Consider the following 22,542-nt stretch of genomic DNA (forward strand, 5'->3'; position numbering starts at 1 on the left):
GAGAACGGACTGACTCGACACGGCTGACCGGGTCTATGCACAGGGGGAGATCACAGGCTAACGACCAATTGACCGAAATGAACGAATCTTTTTACTGAATGAACCGGAATGAACCGGTTCACTGAAATGAACGATTTTGCACACCACTAATGTGTAGAGCCAGCAGTGAGTAAGTGAACGAGTTAACGGAGATAGACACCCGTGAGGACCGATTCAGTTGTGAATGACCCGTTCACGACTGCACATGTCTAATTTGGGTAAACAAGAAGTAAAAAAACGGCTTATTGAAGTATGATTGAAATTTGACTTTGATATAAAATATAAAGTTATAAACTGCTTTATGGTTTAAATAGTCATCTAATTTTCAGAATGGTGTTTATTATTACAACTCCACACAAAACTCACTCACAAAAGCAAAGTTGTGATAAAACGCGTCTCCTCCACTTCCACGCAGGAGCAAAAGATCCATGACCTCATGAAACGTGGCGTTTAAACATGTCCCCATCTCACCGGGGCAGGGGGTCGCTGTAGGGTTCCCTGCGTGCGAGGAGACAAGCGTGAGGTCTTTCAAAGATGCGGTTCGTGTGGAGTGCAAGGACGGTTCTTACTGCTGGGCCAGGATGAGAGGGACGCGGGGGCTGTCGGAGGGCGGCTGCGGCGTGGCCCTGGCCCCCGTGCGGCTGTCAAACATGGGCAGCGTGGAGAGGGGCGGGGGGACGGCGCGGTGGCCGGCCATGCTCCTCAGCTCGTCCGTGTTGTCCTGGATGGTGTGGTGGTGGTAGAGCTGGATCCTGCGGGATTCATCCAGGTGGGGTCCACATCACGTCTTTCAGCAACAACTTCAGCAAACTTGATTTACTCACTGGTTGGTTCTTGCGTCCCTCTTTCCGCTGCAACGAAACATCAATGGCACTTTTACATCACCAATACGCACTCCTCTCAAATAGAGGATCTTTCATTGGAGTTTTAGCAGGAGATGGCTTCAAAAACAACACAGCCAAGATGTTTCATTAGCGTTTTTGGAGTAGGTGTTCTAAGAGAGCGAGGACTCCTGCAACATAGAGGATCTTTGACCAAATTTTTTAAAGAAAAACAGCAGAGCACTGCTAACAAATGTATAGAGGATCTTTGATTAGCATTTTTTGGAGTAGGTGCTTTAAGAGAGCAGAGTGCTTCTGTTAGGTATAGAGGATCTTTGACCATCTATTTTTGCAGTCGCAGGTTCAAGAAAACAGCGCAGCACTGTTGTCAAAGGATCTTTGATAAGCATTTTTTGGAGTAGGTGGTAGAGTGGTCCTGTCATATGTATAGAGGATCTTTCAGTATAATTTTTGTCCAGCTGGTACCAAAAACAGCCATATTGGGGATTTGAATTTGGGGTGATGGCGTTGGGGTGGGGGTACTACTTACACGCCCTCTCTGCGTCCAAACATGATGTAGGCCAGCAGCAGACTGAGGACCAGCGCCACAATCAGCGGCACGATGACCGTCACCAGGTAGTCCGGGAAAAAGTCTCTGCTCTCGGGCGACACAGGGGGGTCGAACTCCCCTCCGGTCTCCAAGATGCCGGATCCCAAGGTGGGAGCAGGTGGCGTCGGTTCCCGCTGGCTCAAGTCAAACTGCAGAAGGCGACATTGAGGGGGGGGGGGGTCAAATATCCCGCATGGACCCGAGTGACTCCCATCCAGGTCTTCCCAGTCTCACCAGCTCCGTGTGGCACCAGCTGATGCAGTTGCTGGGGATGCTGCAGAAGTTGCACCCCCCGGGGACCTTGACCTTGGCGCCTGCCGCTGCCGCACACTTCGCCCGATGCTCCGCCATCCGCACCCTCAGGAGACATCTGGAAAAGTTCTGCTCGGAGCCCACCTTCACGTACACGCTGACACAAAGCGGACGTTACCTGGATGAAGAGCCGGGGGTCGTGGGGGTGATAATGAGTGGTTACCCTTCAAAGTGTCCCGCCAGGGGGAGGGGCACTCTGCCGCCACGGTCCAGCGCATTGGAGATGTTGACGATGTCCAAGGCCTCGGTGTCCCACAGCTTCTGCAGGTCGTGTTTTATCTCATCCTGAACAGGAGAGGGCAGCACCTTCTCAATCTCCCTCAGCTTGATAAAAAACTCCGCTTGGTAGGGGGGGCTGCTGCCTGGGGGGCAAGGAAGAACACCATCATATCTGAATCAAGCTGCATGAGATACACATACAAATAAACATACACATCCTTTGCACATATGCCAAGAATGCGCCCCCTGTGAGGGTCTTCTTTGGTACCTGCCATCACGTTGATGACGAGAATCTGTCTGGCGGTTTGATAGGTTCGCTTGTTGACGGCGTAAATCTGTTAAAAACGGTGGTTTGAATCAGTGGAGCAAAGTATACTGTCACCACAAGTCGTCTTCCGCTGTACCTCGATGAAACTCTTCCCGGGAGACGTCGGCGTTCCGTACAGGAAGCCGCTATCGTAGGGATGCCTCTGGGTGAAGCGGAGCCACTCGGGAAGGTCGGGGAAGCTCTGCTTGTTGCACTTGAACACCATGGGGTCGTCGTACAAGCGCTCGGCTTCACATCAACAAGGACATGACAGTAGACAAAACCCTGAGGCGCGCCTGAGACCCCATGATGATAACAGCTACCACAGGACCGGACCCGGGGGTCTTACCGTAGAGTTTGGACAAGGGCTCAAAGTCGCTCTGGAACGTCTCCCTCATCAGCTCATAGGTGAAGAACTTCCCCGACGGGATGGTGAATTTAATCTCCGCGTGCGCCGCACTCAGGGCCGCGCCAACAGCTGTGGCAGAAGTCCCAAAATGTGAAACTCCAAGACATCAAAGCGCACCCGTGGGTGATGTCATACAGAACGCAAACTTGAAGAAACTTGCCTGTTAGAAAGAACAACCAGCTCCTGCAGCCTGCCATCTTGTTTTGGCCTGTGATTGACAGCTCCAAGTGCACAGTAAAAAGACTTGCCCAGAGTTATTTTGGACACCCCCGCTTCCTCATGACCACAGGCGGGCATCTGTGGGAGGGGCACTTGTGTCTGGCCTTGATCAGGACAAAACAATATTAGAACAATGAACTATATCAATGATATTTTCTAATAAAAAAAGAAAAACTACATAAACTATAACATCGCTTTAAACGTCTTGACCATACAGCCTAAATACATCTCACTTTGAACTGTTAGTGTTGATTAAAGTTTGACTTCGTAGCACGCTATGTTTAAACAACGTTATCGTCAAACATTTTTGCTAGCAACCACTTAAAGAGATTTAAATGTAGCGTAGTGTAGCAGTGTATTGAATTGTTGTTTCACGGTATAATAGTAATATTAATAATACATTTTATTTGTATAACTCTAAGAGCACCGTATCGTGCAATTCTTTAACAATGCAAAGTATCTTTCTACAGATGATTGTGTATTTTGAATAAGGTGACGTAACTGATCACATGACCAAGAGGTGCACCCTCCCACCTGCAGATGGCGCCAGTGTACCGCTGTAATATGGCGGTCATCTATTTAGAATTTATTGTAAAGAACTCCACTGTATAATTGACTAATTTAAAAGAAACAAAAACCAACCGGCCACAGTCAATGTAAGAGGTTTTATTACAGTGTCGTATTACAACGTTTTTTTCGTCACAAAAGACGATCGACTTCTCGGTAAGTTTGTCCTTCTGAGTTACCATAGAATTTAAAATTTAACTTTAGTATATTTTTAAATTTAGTGCCCTTTTCACATACCGTTATCATGCACCAATGCTGGAGCTTTGTACATTTCTATAATCACAAATGCTAAATATTTATCTCAACTTTAGCATTTTCTTCACGTATCCACAGGCGTCACATCCCGGCTATGATAACTACAACTGGGATTTATGGATTTATGGCTCTTTGAATGGAGTCAGATATCGAGGAGTCAATCTTCCCAAATTACGGTTCAAAAGACCGTCTCGTTGTTATTTTTCATAATTCAATCGACTTGTCAAATGTACACAAATTCACACATTCACACCAGTATATAATCAGTGGGAATTATTCTAAAATTTCGCATGTAACAGCCACCATCACGCCCATCCTGTCAGAATCTTCAAAAGACGACTCGTTCACGAACGTCACATCCGTATGCTAATTGTTTAGCCCTGATGAGGAATCACTGATGTTGTCACAGTTTACAAGTGGAATCGGTCCTCGTCTTCTTCGGGAGTACCAGGTGTGATCGGTTAGCAGCCGACTCTCACACACACATCAAAAATGAGGCATTTGAAGTAGAACCACCAAGCCTCCGAGTGGGTGCTTGTGGCTAGTTTGCGTGTGTGTGTGTGTGTGTGTGTATGCTAGCTTAATGCGGGCAGGCGCCGAGACCCAGCGGATCCCTCCTCCATGCAGCAGCAGCAACGGCGGCGAGGAGGACCAGAAATCTGCCGCTCGCCGAGAGAGGAGATCAAAATGATGCTGCCTGTAAAAAGGGATTAAACGTAAGCAATCTGGCGTCAGCCGCTCTAAAGCCGAGGCTCGTCGTCGCTCTACTTCTCGTTGAAATTCCATCGCACGATCGACGCGATTTATCAAGCGTCGCGAATGACAGACGCACCGTGTCCGCTCTTCTCCGTAGCGTCGCACGACAATCGCAGGCCTTTAATGAGCTCTGTTGTTTTTGTGCGTCTCCACCTGCGCGGCTAGCTTGAGCGCATCAGCCGGCCGCCGGCGGATAAAACAGCTTTGCCAGCGGGGGCGAGGGAGGGAGACATGCCGTCGCAGAGCATCCGTCGCGACGCCTGACTCGCCCACCATGATGAAGACAGAACCGACATCCAAGAGCGCCGGCTCCTCTCTCAGGAGCCCATCCCCGCACAGGAGCGCCTACGAGGCGGGGATGCAGGCCCTCAAGCCGGTGGCGGACAACGCCGCCAACGGGGATGTGCAGGACGGCCCCCGGGGCCGCAGGTACGGCTCCAACGTGCACCGCATCAAGAACATGTTCCAGCAGCTGCAGACCACCGCGCCGTCGGCGGCTGACGCGGAGGCCGAGGAAGGAGCCAAGGACAGCGACAAAGCCGTGCGTCTGACCCTCCCCAGGGCCGGCAGCCTGAACGAGAACGTGGACCACAGCGCCCTGCTCAAGCTGGGCTCCACGGTGTCCGAGCGCGTCAGCAAATTCGACACCAAGCCGGAGAACGGGCACCAGCGGGCGTCCTCGCCCAGCTACTCCAAGCTGCAGGAGACGCGCCGCATCTTCGAGCAGCAGCAGCAGCAGGAGAAGATGGCCACCACCAGGGTCCTGCTCAAGTCTGACAAGGCCTCGGGTCTGACAGAGGGCAGGCTGGACATGATGGCGCGCTTCAACGGCAGCACCGAGTCCCTGGACAGCCTGGACGCCAGCGAGGCGGTGTCGCCCACCGTCAGCCAACTCAGCGCCGTGTTCGAGCGCGCCGCAGAGCTGCGGAACAACCTGAACCGCCTCTCGTCCACGCCGCCGCTGCCCTGCAGGGGGGTCAGCGCCAAGGTGGGCGTGCTCAACTCCAAAGTCATCACTAAGAGGGCGAGTGCCTTGGCGGCCAACACCCAGGGGGACGACAAACCCAACCAAGAGGGGCGACCCAGGAGGGCTGAGGGCGTCAACGGGGGTCAAAAGGCCTCCAGCGCTGAGGTGGACCAGCACCGGGCGAAGACCGTGTCCGACGCCGGCGTGGAGGCCAAAGCCCACCAGCTGGAGGAGGCCGGCATCGCGGCGTGCCACGCCCGCATCCGGGCCGAAAACGGAGAAGCCCCCTCAACTGGGGGCCGGGTGCTCGGACAGGAGGGGGCGGAGGAGAGCAGGACTCTGGGAGACGACGGCGGTGATGACGGAGAAAGCCAGGACGACGACGACGAGGAAGACGATGATGACCGCTACGAGGCCGAGTCCAGCTGCGTGGAGATTGCCGGGTTGCCCGCGGACGAGGACCCGCCCCCTTCCAGGAAGATCCGCTTCAGCTCGGAGCCCATCAAGGTGAGACGAGATGACGCTTTAGCTGTGATGGTTGCTTTTCTGTGTGCCGTGGGCGGAGCTATGGAGTGGCTGGTGGGGGTCGGCCATGTAGACAGTTCGGGTAGCAACTCAAGGTGAGCAATGGTCTCACCTTGGCCCCCCCCAATGAAAAATGTCCAGCGCCGGTGTTTTGACTCTCATACGTTGTTCTGCACTGTACTCTTTATTATGGCGATTGATGCAGGGGGCGGGGCAGAGGAGGCGAGTCCGATTGTGGGGGTCAAAGGTTAGATTGCGCTATTATGCAGTTCAAATGTCACATGGATGAATTGGTTGCGAAGCGACTTCTCTTTCTCTCTCTCGTGCTCAGTCGCCAAACAGGAAGTGCCCATTTGTAGCGCCCGCTTCCTCCCATCTGCAGCCACAATGAGGTCTTGTTGTTTCGGGGGTAAAGGCGGCGTGGAGGTCTTCCTTCTTCCTTTAGCCCCTCTTTAAGGCTGGCGGGTCTGCAGGAAGTGGCGGTCCCACCCAAGACTCTTCTTCTTCTTCTTCTTTCAGGGGCGATCCACACGGGACCTTCTCATGCCCTTTTATGATCTCGTATTGGGGTGGGTACAGGCATATGAATGTCTTTTTATGAGCTCGTATTGGGGTGGGTACAGGCATATGTCTCGTTATGATCTCATATTGGGGTGGGTACAGGCATATGTCTCGTTATGATCTCATATTGGGGTAGGTACAGGCATATGTCTTTTTATGATCTCATATTGGGGTGGGTACAGGCATATGTCTCGTTATGATCTCATATTGGGGTGGGTACAGGCATATGTCTCGTTATGATCTCATATTGGGGTGGGTACAGGCATATGTCTCGTTATGATCTCATATTGGGGTGGGTACAGGCATATGTCTCGTTATGATCTCATATTGGGGTGGGTACAGGCATATGTCTCGTTATGATTTCATATTGGGGTGGGTACAGGCATATGTCTCGTTATGATTTCATATTGGGGTGGGTACAGGCATGACATGACATTTTCTCTTCCTGTCGTGCTCATCACAAACACTTTGGGTTCCCGTTGCCGCAGCAACAAGGACCAGGCACACACGGCTTCCATTTTATTTGTTGCGTTGGCGAATGCTGTGTCTTTGGAGGTAGAGGGGTGTTTGGGTTCTGGGTCGGCATCCAGACACCCTGCCGTGTTTCTTTGGGGGAGGAGGGAGGAGGGGCAGACGGGTGGTAATCAGCAAGGTCACGCCGTCCCTTTTTTGTTTCATTCTTGCAGTGTTGGGTGGGCTGAGCGTGTGCCCACTCGTCCAGGTGACCGCTACCAGCTGAGTTATGTAACATGTCCCTCGCAGGTTTTAGCATCCATTAGCGCCATCGGGAGCAAAACAAACGGCGTCCCGTCTGTACCGTTGGATGAGCTCGATAAAGCCCATATTTCTCACCGCGTCCTGACCCTACCCTTTATAAATATGTATTTATTCATGCGTTTCACCAGCGATGGATTGTTGCTGTTGATATCTAGATATTTATCTTCATATCTAGATATATAGATATTAGCACTTTCTCTAGTATTTCAACTCGGGAGAATATATTCTTGTATTATTATGAATTTATTACCATAATATTTGGACTTACTCTTTTCGCAACATTTGTTTGTCTGTAATAATATTCAAATTTTTTAAAAGTTAAAAAATTCTTCAACGCTATGCTACTAAAATGACATTATTTTTCCGAGGAATATTCCGAGTTTATTCTCATAAAATTGCAACTTTTTTCTTGTGAAAATACAACTTTTTCTCTTAATATTTTGAGTGTATTCTTGTAAAATTACAGCTGTTTTTTTCCAACTCTTGCCACAGACCAATACAAAAGGGGCCGTGCCACATTTTGGACACCCCTGCCCTAACGTGTTGGCGTTTTATGTACGTGATGTAAAAAAAGAGGCTAACAACGCGGCGTGTTAGCCGTAGCTGACGTTTCCTTTGTGGCACAATGATTCCAGCCTCGCTCAGACGCTGACCTTGTTATTCTACCACCCTGTCCCCCACCCCCCCACCCCCGGGGTCAGCGCTAAGCCGCCACTCGCCCGCTGACCAGCAACCCAGCAACTGGGCTGCCAAACCAGATGATGCAGCCATTATTTTCTGCGTGTGTGGATGAAGCCGCACAACTTGTGAGTTGCAGGGCGGCGATGCTGATGATGCTGATGAAAGGTTTCCTTGGCGGCGGCGTGATTGAAACATTTCATGGCCGCTATGAGAGCAGCTTGGATTGGAGGCTCGTCAAAGCACCTCACCTGCCGGGAACGGCTTGAAAGGACGGCAGCGGTGCTATTTCTGATGCCTGCGCACCTCCCATTGGCTGCCTCCAAATATAGATCGGTCCACTAGGAAGCAAGGTAGCAAGCAAGCAAGGAAGCAAGGAAGGACACCCATTGCCGTGACTCCCCACTCGATTGATTATTAATGAGATATATTATTAGATATTGCAGTAACTTTGTGCTTTCGCTCAATCACGTTTTCTCTAAAATCTAATCATTCATAAATCATCATGTTTCCTGCTTGAATGCGGCTAATGGATGAATTTTTTGGTCTAAATGCAGAATATATGTTTCATATATATATATAATATTTTTGTTTTTGTATGGGGAGGGGGTCGGATTGTCTACAATCGAGTTTTTCCAGTGTCTATTTCACCTCTATGCTACTAAAATGATATTTATTTATAATATCAGAATATTCTGACTTAAAATTGCTTTGTTTCTTTTTAGAATAAGACTTTTTTTCTCATAATATTTTGACTTTATTCTCAATTTTTTTTTTTTTTTTTTTAATTTATTGTTATATTATCCATTTATTCCCAGCAACCTAGTTTTGTTGTTTTTACTATTACCACTTATTCTCTTATTCTCGTAAAATTACAGCTTTTTTTCTATTTGTATTCTGACTTTATTTTTGTACAATTACAACTTCTGACTTTTAACAAAAACAAAAAACTATTTTAACTTTATTGACATAATAATTTGACTTCATTCTCATTTGAATTTTTGCTGCAACCTAATTTTTTTCATAATATTCTGACTTAAAAATATAACCTGGTATTTTGTACTACTACAATGATGATGTTTTTCCTCATCAAATTCAGACTTTTTCTCGTTAGATTCCAACCTTTTTTTCTTAATATTGTGACTTTAGTCTTGTTATATTATTGCAGATTTGGACATTTTTGCTGTTATTCCTAAAAAAGCAATCCTACTTGGCGGAATTTCTCCTGGTGATACAAAGTGAGGCTGTCACTCCCTTGCCGACACGCTGCGGGTTAGCGTCTGCGGCCGGCGGCTAGCTAGCAGCGTTTGTAGGACATCCCGTGCGGCGCGGGGGAAGAGTGGAGGAAGGGAGGGAGTTTCCTGGCCATCTGTTGGCTCCCCTGACCTACTATCATCACAACTGGAAGAGCGCCCTTCTCTGGCACACATGTAACCCCGCCCACACGCCCCGCCCCACCCCACCCCACCGCCTCTAATCCCACTGTTTGTCCTGCAAAGACAACAACAACATGTCTGCAGGCTGCAAGTGAAAGTGTTACATTTCAATTTGCACGCGTAATCACGATGGTGTGAACCCCCTCCACGGTCCAACGCTGAAACTGAAACAAGGGCGGCTACAGTTGTGCTTCTTCCTTATCGGTTTCAACCCCCCCCCCCCTCAAGAGTCAAGGACTCTTGTTGTCTCACACTACACAGGATGCCATACAGAAGTGTGTATTTTGTGTGTCTGTGTGTAATCCACATGCTGCTAATCCCGCTAAATACAAAGGTCACCTAAATCAAAGGCAGCTCCGCCCACCGCCTGTCTGTCACTCTTTGGGCTTGACAGGAAATGCAGCATTCCGACTTTTACCATTGGAATAATACTGGACATAGAATGCAGGTTTTTATATGTCCGGGTGTCCCATCCATTTGTTTATTTATGGAAGCCGTCACCACAAATAGATTGCAGCCCTTTGAGCCACACATTTTGTTTAATGCTATGCTAAGACAGAGAACCATTCTATTTATTATTATTATTATTAGCAGGATGATTATTCATATTATATACAGACCTGATCCAAATCTTAAGAATCTTCTTGAATGTGGTCGGATCATCAACACAGTCATTCTTGGAACCATCCTGAGCATTAAGGAATAAAAAAGTCAAGTGGTAGACCTGGACCAGGATCCTGGTCCACTTGTTGTGGAGGACAAATAGCTCCTGGACAATTGGGAAAGCAGGAAGATCCACTGACCTGATTTGCTTGGTTCTTCCCCGGTGTGCGACCTGGAACTAGACAGGGGGGTAGACTTGTATTCAAAAGGCCAAATAATCATGGTGCATTCAAGGCACCTGGAGAACAGCATTTGGGGTGAAGTTTAACCTTAATAAAACAGCGCTTGAATCAGATTTTACCGATACCCACAAACGCATCGCAATGAATCTAGATTTTACCCAGACGATGCACTCGCATCGATGCATCGATGAATATGGATTATTTTCCACACCCTCAGTATAAATCATACATCATATACATCACCTCAATGAGGTCAGGTGACCACGTCAACGTTGGAGTCCTTCAGAGAGACTATTCTTGTCTCAGGAAGAGGTTTTAGTGTTCAGTGATGCAAGTACAACAATACTGTAAATCTCTCAAAGGCTGTGTGTGTGTGGTATGGGGGGGGGGCGAGCTGCCTCCCGTTGCTATGGAGATGACGGCGAGGTGGAGGGGAGTGTGCAACACAGATGGGCCAAACAAAGTGTGAGATGCAAACAAAGTCAGCACACAAAGTGGGAAAATGTTGCAGGAGTGCCAACACAAAGCTTGTCTCCTCAACAAGACGCTTCAATCGCTGTGACGAGTCCAGCGTGCAAGGCGCTGCATGCGTAATCACCTCCTGTGTGTGTGTGTGCGTGTGTGTGTGTGTGTGTGCGTGTGCAGCTGCAGCAGCCCCCATTAGCATGCTGGAGGAGCTGGTGTAGAGCAGCACGCTGTCCAAGGCGACTGGAAACCTCCAAGGCACATTTATCTAAACCTAAACACAACATTTACTCTGACCAATGCAAGAACGCTCACTCTGATGTGTTGGGAATGACATAACACCTTCTATTAACACGAGTCCTGACAGGAAGTCCAGTCTTTTATATAGAATGCAGAGTAAAGACGCTTCTAAGCAGGAAGTCAAACCACCAGCCGTACGTTTAAATCGTCCTCCGTGTCATCAGGGCTCTGATAATCAAAGATCCTCAATATGACGAGAGCGCTCTGCTGTTTTTAGGCAGCTACTCGAAAAACAGCAAAGATCCTCTATACGACAGGAGCATTCTGCTGCTTCTAAGTGGCTACTACAAAAATGCTAATCAAAGATCCTCTATATGACAGGGGCACTCTGCAGCTTTTAGGCAGCTACTGCAAAAATGCCAAAGATCCTCTATATGACAGGAGCACTTTTTGCTGTTTTTAAACAAGAAACACAACTGAAAGAACTTCTTTTTCACTGGACTGTTTTTAAGTGCAAAAATACTAGTCAAAGATCCTCTATACGTGACAGGAGCACCCTGCTGGTTTTAGGCAGCTACTGCAAAAAGGTTAGTCAAAGATCCTCAATATATGACAGGAGCACTGTATTGTTGTTTTTTTAAAGCTACTGTAAAAAAAAACAGAAGTCAAAGATCCTCTATGACAGGAGCAGCAGCTTAATACAAAAAACATTAGTCAGAGATCCTCTATATATGAAAGGAGCATTCTCCTGTTATTAAGGACCCTGCAAAACTAATCAGATCTTTATTTTGGCAGGAGTGCCGCAAAAAAACCAAGATCCTCTATTTGACAAGAGCACTTTGCTGTTTTCATGCAGCTACTGCAAAAATGCTAGCCAGAGATCCTCTATAAACAGTATGGATGAAAAGTGCCCTCTGCTGCTGGCACAAATCATAATCAAATATCTTTTTTAAATATCTTAATAGTTTTTATGTAACTTCTGCAAAAAAGTTAGTCAAAGATCCTCTATTTTACAGTTTTTAAGCAACTACTGCAAAAACACTAGTCAAAGATCCTGTATATGACAGGAGCGCCCTGCTGTTTTTATGTAACTTCTGCAAAAAAGTTAGTCAAAGATCCTCTATTTCACAAGAGCGCCCTACAGTTTTGAAACAAATACTGCAAAAACACTCGTCAAAGATCCTGTATATGACAAGAGTTATGTTCTGATGTTTCTGCAAAGACGTCGGCCACTAAAGTTGTGAGTTCGTGGGCGATGTGGGCAGTGGGACGTACGTGACGTGAACGTGTCTTTGTGTGCGTTTGCCGGCAGGTGTTCGCCACCTACCCCAACGAGGACTACGACAGGCGCAACGAAGACGTGGACCCCATGGCGGCGTCGGCCGAGTACGAGCTGGAGAAGAGGGTGGAAAGGCTGGACCTGTTCCCCGTGGAGCTGGAGAAAGGTGGGAGTGGTTGATACGAACGCCAGGAATGTGGAATGGTCTATTTTTAAATAACACGTCTCACTCTGAGAGACACTCGACTTCCCACAATGCAACGGTCTTGTCTTTCAGATGAAGATGGGCTGGGCATCAGCATCATCGGGATGGGTGCGGGAGCCGACATGGGCCTGGAGAAGCTGGGCATCTTCGTCAAGACCGTCACTGAGGGCGGGGCGGCGCATCGGGACGGCAGGTGCGTTCGCTGTCGTCAGTGCATCGTTTTTTCCAGCTACGGTTCACCACCAGTACATGAAAACAAAAGTATTGGGTCAGAGCGTTATTGACTGATGAAGAAAAGTGTCCCTATACTATATTTTCCATGCGGTGCACATGGCCTCGTGCTTTAAGAGTGATCATCTGAACTCGCTTCTGCAGGATCCAAGTCAACGACCTCATCGTGGAGGTGGACGGCACCAGCTTGGTGGGCGTCACCCAGAGTTTCGCCGCCTCCGTGCTGAGGAACACGTCGGGAACCGTCAAGTAAGAATGCATAAATATCACTCGTTCATGTTAGTCGCCCCCGATATCGAAGGCATGGCGATGCTCTTAAGAGTCGTTTGAAGGGTAGCTGGTGCTGCGAGCGAAGCCGCCACAAAAAGATAGCAGCATAAAGGAACAGCAGCTAAAAATATCCACGTGATGAGAAAAGACACAGCAGGCCAGGTTGAATATGCCAATATGATTCAGCCATCAAACCGCCGTGATATTACAAAAATATGACTTTTATTCGACTTGCGGTGATTCAAAGACTAATTCACCTAGCTCAAGAGCGATGATTGGTTGGAAACCAGAGTCCCCGGAGAATCTCCTGACTGCGTGGCCGCCATGCTAACCACTCACCAACCGTGCAACTGAAAATGAAGTCAAAATATTGAGAGAAAAAGTTGTATTCTCAAGTATTATAATAAATTCTGACATTCAAAAAACTACAACAAAAAAACTGCTGCCATCGGATGAGATTAAAGTCAAAATATTAACAGGAAAAGTCATATTCTAACAAGACAAAAAAATGCAATTTTACAAGAAAAAACTTGAAATATTCAGAAGAAAAATAATGTCATTTAAGTAGCATAAATTGAAAATATTCCAGAAAAATGTCATTAATAAGTCATAATATTTTGAGAAACAAACAAGGCACAGTTGTACATTTTTGGAAATTGAGGGTGCAGAAAAAGTTATAAGGTTACAGGAATAAAGTCCAAATATTCTGAAAATAAATTCATATTATTAGAAAAAGAATAAAATTGTTGAAAAAAACCCCAAAACAGAATAAAGTAAAAATATTAAGAGAAAAAAGATCTCACAAATGACAGACATAATTTTACAAATAAGAATAAGAAATAAAGAATATAATTAAAATTTTAATTAAAAAATAATTTAAATTAAATTTTCATTAAAATTTAAAAATATAAATTTAAAGTTGTAATATTATGAGAAACAAACCAACAAAGTTGTCATTTTTGTACAATTAGATTGCTGAGAAAAAATGTAATTCCTATTCCTATTATGGGCAGACACATTGTATGTATTCCGTGCATTCTTAGCTAAGTCCTTTTTATCTGTTGTTATATCTTTAGAATGTACAGAAAGGAGAAAGACCGACTGTATGTGTTCGTGTCTCACAAAAGGATTGTGGGTGATGAGCAAAAATCCCCCCAAAAGGCATCAGGCTACGTCATATCTTTTCGATGTGTGCATGCTTTTCTCATTCATAATTGAGCACAACGGTGTTTGGCGGTGAAGATCAGAGGCCTTCCTCGATAGCCGATGCATTATGCATGACGATGAAGCCGAGGACGCCATAAAGGAACATCACCCGGGCAGGAAGCATTTCATTAAGCGCCGCATCGTCCTCACGCTTTTGCTTTGCGCTCCAGGCGGCACGTGTGATGTATTGAATGAGAAATGATTGTGCAGGTTCTTCATCGGGCGCGAGAAGCCGGGCGAGCAGAGCGAGGTGGCCCAGCTCATCCAGCAGACGCTGGAGCAGGAACGCTGGCAGCGGGAGATGCTGGAGCAGCGCTACAACCAGTACATGGAGGAGCAGGAGGTCCGTATTTTTCTTCTTTGGCATAAAACGCCGCAGCTCGTCATTGTGGAATGTGTGCGGCGGTGCAGCGAGAAGGGAAACGCTGAGTAATCCGTTTCTCATCCTACCCCCGTTCCCTTCCCCCGCCAAATCAGCCTCGGAATTCGTGGAGCCGTCTCAGCTTCCTCATTGATATTGCTTCCACTTTGGGAGCAATGATGTGTATTTATTTATGTTTCACCTAATCATAACACATACTGCTGCAAATGATGACTTATTCATGTGACTGATTAGGCTAACCAAAATATTCAAAACATTATTGTTTTTATCTAATATCTTTGCATCTGAGGCACCGCAATGTTGCTTTTGTGTCGCCGCAAGGCTCTGCAAGTGCACGGAAGCGGCCTTTAGACTGGTGACAATAACAGGAAGTGGCGCCATTCATTCGTAGACGATGGGGGGGTCGCTTCTTGAAAAAGCACGCAGGCAGGCAGAACGACGGCGCTTTGGTACACTCTAGTGGCCGTTTGGCGTCATTGCACGTGATTTCAGCCCTGGTGGCTGGCTTTCGCGCATGGAGGACACCGATTCCCAACCTATACGAAGCAAAAGAAATCTCGTAAATTTACGACAATAAAGTTGTAATTATTTTACGTGTCAGGAAGAAAGGAAACTTCCTTTTCTTTTTTAACGTGGCAGTTGAACACAGACTAGCCCGTCTCCATTCCTACCCCGCCCTCTCCACACGCTAAGGGTAACATACCAGAAGTCCCTCCTCTTCATAGCTGTCTCAGTGGATGCCTGTAGCATAAAATTTCTTTTTTTTCCCTCCTAAAATGTATGACTTCATTCTCGCAATATTGCAAGTTTTTTTCCCCGAAATCGCAATGTTTTAACACTCCGTTGAAACTGGCGTTGTCTGGGACAGCTATGAAAAGGGAGGACTTATGTACGTGATTTTTAGCCTTGGGCAAAGGTAACATGACGACTTCTTTCTCGTAAATTGACAACGTTTTTTGTCGTAAATTTAAGCCTTTTTTTCTCTCAGAAATGTACGACTTTATTCTGTAGATCATTTTAACACCCCATCGTAGCAGGCATTGCCAGAGACAGCCATAAAGGACGTATAGATTACAGTGATAAAAAAGAATGACATGAAAGGATAATAAAAGCGAAGGGCAACTCATGATGTTCAATCTGCCATTGTTTAGTCTGTCCCTATCCAGCAGGTATAGGTTTGCATGGATAAGTCATCAGTATGCGTGGACATTTTGGTCCTAAACATATGAAAGTGACCCATACCTTCCGTTGTCACCCCAGGGTGGTGAGTACGGCACAGACGAGGAGGAAGATGAGGATGAAGACAGCCCGCAGTACACCGGCGCCATCGAAGTGTTTGACCTGGCGGAGAACGAGGACCTGTCGCCGCTGGAGACGGACCCCGAGAAACTGGCGCATAAGTACAAAGAGGTGGGCGGAGTCACCTTCTTTTAAACATGCAGCAAATCCTCACCTGTTCACATCGTCTTCCCGTCCAGCTCCAAATCAAACACGCCGTGACGCAGGCCGAGATCCAGCAGCTGAAGAGGAAGGTACGCTTGCTTCGCCCCCCTCCACCCCCCCGGGTCTCTCTGTGGTCGATTGTAATAAACGCACACGCTGTCCTTGCAGCTGCACCACGCCGAGCAGGACAAGCAGCGCTGGCGCGCGGACAAGGTCCAGCTGGAGCAGACCCTGCAGGAGAACAAGGAGCGCATGGAGAAGCTGGAGGGCTACTGGATGGAGGCTCAGAGTCTGTGCCAGGCCGTGGACGAGCACCTGAAGGAGACCCAGGCCCAGTACCAGGCGCTGGAGCGCAAGTACAGCAAAGCCAAGCGGCTCATCAAGGACTACCAGCAGAAGTAAGAAGATGCATGAACAACCATCGGCTGAATTTTGCCCATTTGCCAAGAATGCACCCCCTTGAGCAAGACGTGCTCAAGGGGGGTGCCCATGGATTGTGTTGCTGGATGCCACCTTACTGTTGTGGTTTCTTCTCCAGGGAGATTGAGTACCTGAAGAGGGAGACGCAACGATGTGCACAAGTTGGAGCCGAGGCATCGCTCCTCAAGGAGGAGTCGGGTCAACTGCAGGAACAGGTCTGAACTTGACCACCAACAAAAGAAAGTCGCATTTCCTTGTTAGCTCGGTGGCACATGGTGCAGATCTGGATAAAGGGGTTGGATTTCACGTAGATGCAGTGACCCACCAGATACAGCTACAGTTGGCATCCATGTTGCTTTGCCGCCACCTACAGGACTGGAGTGGAGCACAATCAGTTAGCATGTTATGATTGTTTTTTAAAATACAATGTTTTTGTTTGTCACTAAAATATTATTAGAATATGACCTATTTTTTTATTAACCCAGTAGTGTCCAAAATGCGGCTTGCAACACATTCTAAAAATACAATTTAACAAGAAAACAAAAAAAACAGCAGTAATTGTAGAAAAATAAAGTCAAAATATTAAAAATCCTGATATATCAATAAATAAATATGACGTTCCTCTTGCTCCGCTGCAGGTGGCTGACCTGGAATGCCAGGTGGAAGAGCTGAAATCGGAACCTTTATAAGAGCCTTGAGTCCGTCAAGTCCGTGAGGGGGAGGAGCTCCCAGGAGGAAGAAAGGAGAGCACAAGGAGCAGCAGGGTATCTGGCAGCATCCTCTATGTGTCCCGCCTCCACGTTTTAATCCGTCACTTTTCAGTTTTTCTTACCAAAAGGTGAAGGAACTGTGAACTTTTACAACTTGGAGAGTATTTAACCCCAAATTTGTCTTTTTTTTCATTTTAAATTGCCAAAAAAACCCAAAACCTCCCCTCTTGGATCTCTTTCTAGTTTTGTGACCTTTTCCAGCTTGTACAGACGTGATTCAGTGTGGATTAACAACCAATTTGCTTTGTAAAAGAGTTTTAATATAACATTTTCACGGAACCTAAAGTCTAATTGGATTAGATTGCGGGGTTGTATATTTGATGTGAGATGTAAACACTGAGGTGCTTGGCTGGGATGGATAACCTTCACGTAACCACGGCAACCACCTGCTGCCTACCTTTCAGAAGTGTTTTTGTGTATTATTATTTTTTACACATAGACTCATTATTGAAAAGTCATTGTGAGACTCTTCAAGACTACTGACTATGGAAGGACAGGACTGGACCCGGTCCAGTACCAGCAGAGGACGTTTTAAAAGTCTGGAACCAGCAGCTGCTGCACAGCCCACAGGGGGCGTGGGGGTGGGGGGGAGGGAAAAAAAACCCACAAAACACACTGCCTGAATTGAACGCACAGCCGAGCTCAGTTTCTTCTATTCCAACATCATAGGTGAGCCAAGAAGGACAAAAACATATTGTCGTATTAAAAGATGAGTCAATTGAAAAAAAAAAAACAAAAACAGGCATGGTTGTGATAATAATAATAATAACGATGATAATAACATAAGGCTTGTACAGTGCACATGCTTTGCATTGTATGTTTTGTGGATTAAATGGTCAACAGTGATGGCAGTCTGCTTGTTTTTATTGACATGTATCCATGATGCAATCGCGTGGACTTAAAGGTGCAGGCACACACATTGGTAATGTTTGGTGTCAGCTGGTGATTTGGCAAAGTTTGGCTGCTAATGCTAGCGTTAGCTATGACGTGAAGCGCATGACAATCCCAACAGACTGCTTTTGAGTACATGCACGGAGCTGAGGGGCGGCAGCACCGTTCTAGTCTCAACTCAATTCTGAAAAAGAAAAAACCAAGCGGTCTTACGGTTAAGTTAAATGATTGAGTGTGTCCGAGTGCATCTTCTGGTGGTGCCTCCTGAGGTGGTAGTTCCTGGAGAAGCTCTTCCCGCACTGGCTACAGGAGAACATGCGCTGTCCCTTGTGCAGCATCTTATGAACTTTGAGGCTCTGCGGGCGGCTGAAGCTCTTGCAGCACTCGTCGCAGGCGTGCAGCTTGATGCCCGTGTGCTTCCTCTCGTGCCGCTTCAGGTCGCCCGACTGGCGGAAGCGCTCACCGCAGTTGGTGCACAGGTATGGGCGCTCGCCCGTGTGCGTGCGCAGGTGCACGGTGAGCTGGCCCGAGGTGGCGAAGCTCTTGTCGCAGTGCGGGCAGGCGTAGGGCCGCTCGCCCGTGTGCGTGCGCTGGTGCTGCTTGAGCCGGTAGTGGTTGGCAAAGCCCTTCCCGCAGTCGGTGCACAAGTAGAGCACCTTGACCTGCTGGAAGCACGCGTGGTTTTTGAAAGCCCCGGCGCTGACGTAGTGCTTTCCGCAATGCGGGCACGTCAGCTCCTTCGCGTCCTGGCCGTCCTCCAGCTGCTCCGTCAGGTCGTCGGACTCGGGGAGGGCCAGGTACTCCATGGGGTGGTGCCTCCGGATGTGCTTGGCCAGGTAGCTCTTGGCGGTGAAGGAGAATGGGCAGTGGGAGCAGGAGAAGAGCTTGGAGGAGCAGTGGTACTTCCTGCACACGTGAGTCCGCTGGTGCTTCTCCAGGGTGGCGGCCGCGGTGAAGACCTTGTCGCAGCGCTCGCATCGGTGGGACACGGCGCTCCTGTGGACGGTCTGCTCGTGTCTCCTCAGGAAGCCCGGCTTGCGGAAGGTCAGCCCGCAGTGGGGGCAGATGTGGGGCCTCTCGGCGCACGTGTGCGCCCGCAGGTCGTCCGGGTGGGCGTAGGTTTGTTTGCAGCAATTGCAGCTGAACCACTTTGTCAGCTTCTCCGCCTCGGCGTCTTCAGCCGTGGTCTTCTTGCGTGCTTTTCGCTTCGGAGCAATAAGCTGAGTTATGGCAGATATTTTGGAGGCGGAGCCATGCCGCCGGGGCCTTTGACACTTTTTGACACCCTCTATCGCCACAGAGGACTGAGGGACGAAATCTGGATCGTTCTCCACGTCGCGTCTGTCCTCCAAGTGACTGCTGTCAATGTGCTGCTGCAGGAGGTCCACGCTGGAGAAGGTCAGCGAGCACATGGCACAGCTGAAGGGCATGCTGGGAGTCGCCCTCGGAAGCCGCCGTGGTCTCCGGCTGCCTTCCCGCTGCCTCCGGTGGTGCTGCAGGTGGCGGTGCAAGTCACAGTACTTGCTGAAGACCCGCTGGCAGACCCTGCACACGTGCGGACGCGGCTTGTGGACCAGCAGCTTGTGCTTCTTGAGGGCCATCTCGGTCTGGAAGCTCTTTCCGCACTCCGGACAGCCGCTGGGCTTGCGCTCCACCTCTTGTGGTTCCGTGTGTTCCCCTTCATCTGCTGGCGCTTCCGTGGCCTCCTCGCTTGCCTCCTTTGGTTCAGCCAGTTCGCCCGCTGATGTGTTGGTGTTGGACTCTTCCAGCGTGGAAGCAGAGCAGTCCTGCTGCTTTTCCGACACATTCCCCGCAATCAACCCATCGCGCTTCCTGTGGACCAGCTGGTGCCGGGTCAGACCGGAAGCCTGGGTGAAGCTTCGGCGGCACAGCGTGCAGCAGTAAGGTCGCTTGTTGGCGTGCACACACCGCTCGTGTCTCTCCAGGTGCGACGCCTGCTTGAAGGTCTTGCCGCAGGTGGAGCAGCTTCTGGACTTGACCGGGTCTGCGGGTATCAGCAACAGGGACGAAGCGGAGACGCTTATCTCCGTGCCCGAGGTGGGATTTTCAACCGCGACTGCTTCGGTGTGGCTGAAGCAGTCGGCGTGGCGCTGGAGGAAGGCCTCGGTGGTGAAGGTCAGCTGGCAGTGGACGCACACAAAGACCTGAGACGTCACGGGCGGGATGCTCTCTGCTCACCGCAGGAGGAAATCATTGTTAGACGTCACGAAGCACACCGCAACCAAGCCATGTCATTACTAGTCGTAAGTACCTGCGGTCTTCAGCTTCACCTGCCACATTTGCGTCCACACGGCGCTGAAACGGCCGAGGAGCTTGTCGCTGGGCCACACCAGCAGCTCGTCTCCGGCATGGATGCTGCGGCAGCAGTGGTACAGGATGCTGCCTTTGTACTGGACCGCCAGCAGGTTGGCTTCGTCTCTGCTGCGGGAGCAGTTGACGTACCTTCGAGAGAGCGACACAAAACATTAAGTGATGATGGTTCTCGTCCACAAAGGAGAAACCCAATAATGAACCCAAATGACCTCATCCAGTTTGACACCGACTCTGTAGCGGCATCGATGTACTCATAAGCATCCTCTCCTTTGGAAATCTGCAGAAGAAAAAAAAAACGAATAGTCACACCAAGTCTACAAAACGTGTCAAAAACGTCACGTCTCACCTCCCAAGAGAAGTCACTCCCGATGGCGTTCTCCATGGTGGTCTCCTCGCCCTCAAACGGTCCGAAATGCATCCCAGGAGAGAGCGCCGGCCCGTGGTTGATGACCCCGACGCCCCCGCTGGGGATACTGGACCTCCCCACCGCGAGGCCGTACGGCAGAGTCAACAGCGCCCGCTGGGGGATGCCCACACTGGCAGGAAAGTCGAGAATAAAAGACGGGCCGCCGAGCTTGGACGAGTCGTCCTGGTCTTGGAAGAGGCTGAGACACTCGTCACAACCTGGATGAAGTAAAGTGTTCACATTTATGCTGGTATTGTCACATATGTGTATGACGGACTCCCTTACAAAAGCCCCCGTTGCCCTCTGGATGGTCTCCATTCACCAGCAGCTTCTGGATGGGAGATTCCACTGGTTCCGACACTGGAATCACTGAAAGGGAGAACGCAGTACAATGACGCTCACCATTGCTGCCACTCCTGGCCACTAGGGGGCGTTTCTGTGTGATAGGCGTGCGACACTGCAACTTTTGGTGTCGATGTGATGTCAGTATTACTAATACCATTATTCATAACAATACGTCTTACTTTACTATAAGTCAATGTCATTGAGTTAGCCTTTAATTAGTTCATAATAATGCGAAAGTATGATCACAACAAATTAACATCACTTAAAAACAATCACTTTAGCATCACTATGGATCGACGGTTGGTTCGATCGTTCGGTGTCGTACGTGGGGACTGTTGCTATGTTTTCAAAAAGCTTTGTTGCCCTCAAACAATGTCTCATTTTGATGTTTAACTCAGTGACAGCACTTAAATGCAATTTCTTCATGTAATAAACGATACCGTACATAAACACTTGTCTCGATTCACCATACCTGCTGTGGTAATGCTGTCAGCGGGCAGACAGCCTTCAATGATGACAACCTCCCCGGTGGACTCGACCCACTCCACGGCTTCGGTGGCGCACGACATGGGCGATAACAAACACCCACTGTTTCAATATTTTTTTTTAGCTCTTGCGATGCTAACAACTCACCCACAGCCCGCATAAACTAGCTAGCCTTTGAAGCTTCGATAGCATGTTAGCATAAGTCTCCACAAAGTCTTTGACCTCTTTGTCGCCGACAAACTAAAGAAACCGACATTAAAGTCTTGTCGTATGAAAAGTTAACGTCCACTTTTAGGTTATTAACTCACTTACAATAACTGTTTCGACGCCTAGATAAAACCAGTTGAAACGAAACTAGCTCTCCCACTGAACTTTCACCCGGAAATCGACGGGAGAAGACTTTCGCAGCAAAAGCCGTATTTTCCAAATAAAAGTGCTTCTTTTCTTTTCATTGCGTGTAATTGTGATGGCGAAATTTGGTTAAATTATTTACACTCAGTAGTAATCATATGACGTATTCGTGTTGTTATTATTCATATCATCTAAATGTGGCAAGACTACATATACATGGTTAAAATGTAATATTCTAGCCCAATCGTACACCGCGCCGCTGGTGTAGTGGTATCATGCAAGATTCCCATTCTTGCGACCCGGGTTCGATTCCCGGGCGGCGCACGCGTTTTGCTTGGCTTCATTATGTCTTGTGAGCATTTTAACGTTAATAATAAGATCGTCACCTTTGAAGTGTCGCGTTTCCTGTGCGTGTAGACCCATCACGAACACGCCACTTGTATACTTCTACGAGATAATTTATGAAAAATGTGGATATTCCTAGTTACATGTATAAAATGCTGGCGTGCTATGTA

General features: G+C 48.3%; 3 protein-coding genes and 1 non-coding gene across 4 annotated transcripts; 2 read left to right on the forward strand and 2 right to left on the reverse strand.

Annotated features, from left to right (window-relative positions):
- Positions 1-349: 349 nt before the first annotated feature.
- On the reverse strand, positions 350-2,914 carry sgca (sarcoglycan, alpha). The gene is made up of 10 exons (XM_058078232.2): positions 2,878-2,914; positions 2,658-2,786; positions 2,406-2,557; positions 2,270-2,336; positions 1,946-2,144; positions 1,705-1,879; positions 1,411-1,619; positions 864-890; positions 609-791; positions 350-537 (listed from the first exon to the last, which is right to left on the reverse strand). Exons 1-10 carry the CDS (start codon positions 2,912-2,914, stop codon positions 507-509), a joined length of 1,209 nt encoding a protein of 402 aa, XP_057934215.2. The 3' UTR covers positions 350-506.
- Positions 2,915-4,213: 1,299 nt separating this feature from the next.
- Positions 4,214-17,953, forward strand: LOC131132491 (neurabin-2-like). The gene is made up of 10 exons (XM_058078199.2): positions 4,214-5,988; positions 12,321-12,453; positions 12,565-12,685; positions 12,868-12,972; positions 14,410-14,542; positions 15,842-15,991; positions 16,060-16,113; positions 16,193-16,422; positions 16,563-16,659; positions 17,083-17,953. Exons 1-10 carry the CDS (start codon positions 4,789-4,791, stop codon positions 17,131-17,133), a joined length of 2,274 nt encoding a protein of 757 aa, XP_057934182.2. The 5' UTR covers positions 4,214-4,788; the 3' UTR covers positions 17,134-17,953.
- Positions 17,840-22,091, reverse strand: LOC131132484 (histone-lysine N-methyltransferase PRDM9-like). Its single transcript, XM_058078182.2, has 6 exons — positions 21,663-22,091; positions 21,131-21,214; positions 20,786-21,063; positions 20,649-20,716; positions 20,378-20,568; positions 17,840-20,296 (listed from the first exon to the last, which is right to left on the reverse strand). The coding sequence occupies exons 1-6, from the start codon at positions 21,757-21,759 to the stop codon at positions 18,321-18,323; spliced, it is 2,694 nt and encodes an 897-aa protein (XP_057934165.2). The 5' UTR covers positions 21,760-22,091; the 3' UTR covers positions 17,840-18,320.
- Positions 22,092-22,280: 189 nt separating this feature from the next.
- Positions 22,281-22,351, forward strand: trnag-ccc (transfer RNA glycine (anticodon CCC)). Its single transcript has one exon. It is a non-coding gene; the product is annotated as a tRNA-Gly (tRNA).
- The last annotated feature ends 191 nt before the right edge of the window (positions 22,352-22,542 follow it).

This window comes from Doryrhamphus excisus, linkage group LG2 (assembly GCF_037039965.1).
Source record: "Doryrhamphus excisus strain RoL-2023G ecotype Guam linkage group LG2, RoL_Dexc_Guam_v1.1, whole genome shotgun sequence".
Lineage (NCBI taxonomy): Eukaryota > Metazoa > Chordata > Actinopteri > Syngnathiformes > Syngnathidae > Doryrhamphus > Doryrhamphus excisus.

Excerpts from the sequence above, each read along its gene's own strand:
- sgca (XM_058078232.2), bottom strand. The coding sequence starts at position 2,914 with ATGGCAGGCTGCAGGAGCTGGTTGTTCTTTCTAACAG. Across the intron at positions 891-1,410 it reads TTTGGACGCAGAGAGGGCGT|CGGAAAGAGGGACGCAAGAA; the intron begins GTAAGTAGTACC and ends GTTTCGTTGCAG. Across the intron at positions 792-863 it reads AGGGACGCAAGAACCAACCA|GATCCAGCTCTACCACCACC; the intron begins GTGAGTAAATCA and ends TGAATCCCGCAG.
- LOC131132484 (XM_058078182.2), bottom strand. The coding sequence starts at position 21,759 with ATGTCGTGCGCCACCGAAGCCGTGGAGTGGGTCGAGTCCACCGGGGAG. Across the intron at positions 20,717-20,785 it reads GGAGTGACTTCTCTTGGGAG|ATTTCCAAAGGAGAGGATGC; the intron begins GTGAGACGTGAC and ends TTTCTTCTGCAG. Across the intron at positions 20,569-20,648 it reads TCGGTGTCAAACTGGATGAG|GTACGTCAACTGCTCCCGCA; the intron begins GTCATTTGGGTT and ends GCTCTCTCGAAG.
- LOC131132491 (XM_058078199.2), top strand. The coding sequence starts at position 4,789 with ATGATGAAGACAGAACCGACATCCAAGAGCGCCGGCTCCTCTCTCAGG. Across the intron at positions 16,114-16,192 it reads TCCAGCAGCTGAAGAGGAAG|CTGCACCACGCCGAGCAGGA; the intron begins GTACGCTTGCTT and ends CTGTCCTTGCAG. Across the intron at positions 16,423-16,562 it reads ATCAAGGACTACCAGCAGAA|GGAGATTGAGTACCTGAAGA; the intron begins GTAAGAAGATGC and ends TTTCTTCTCCAG.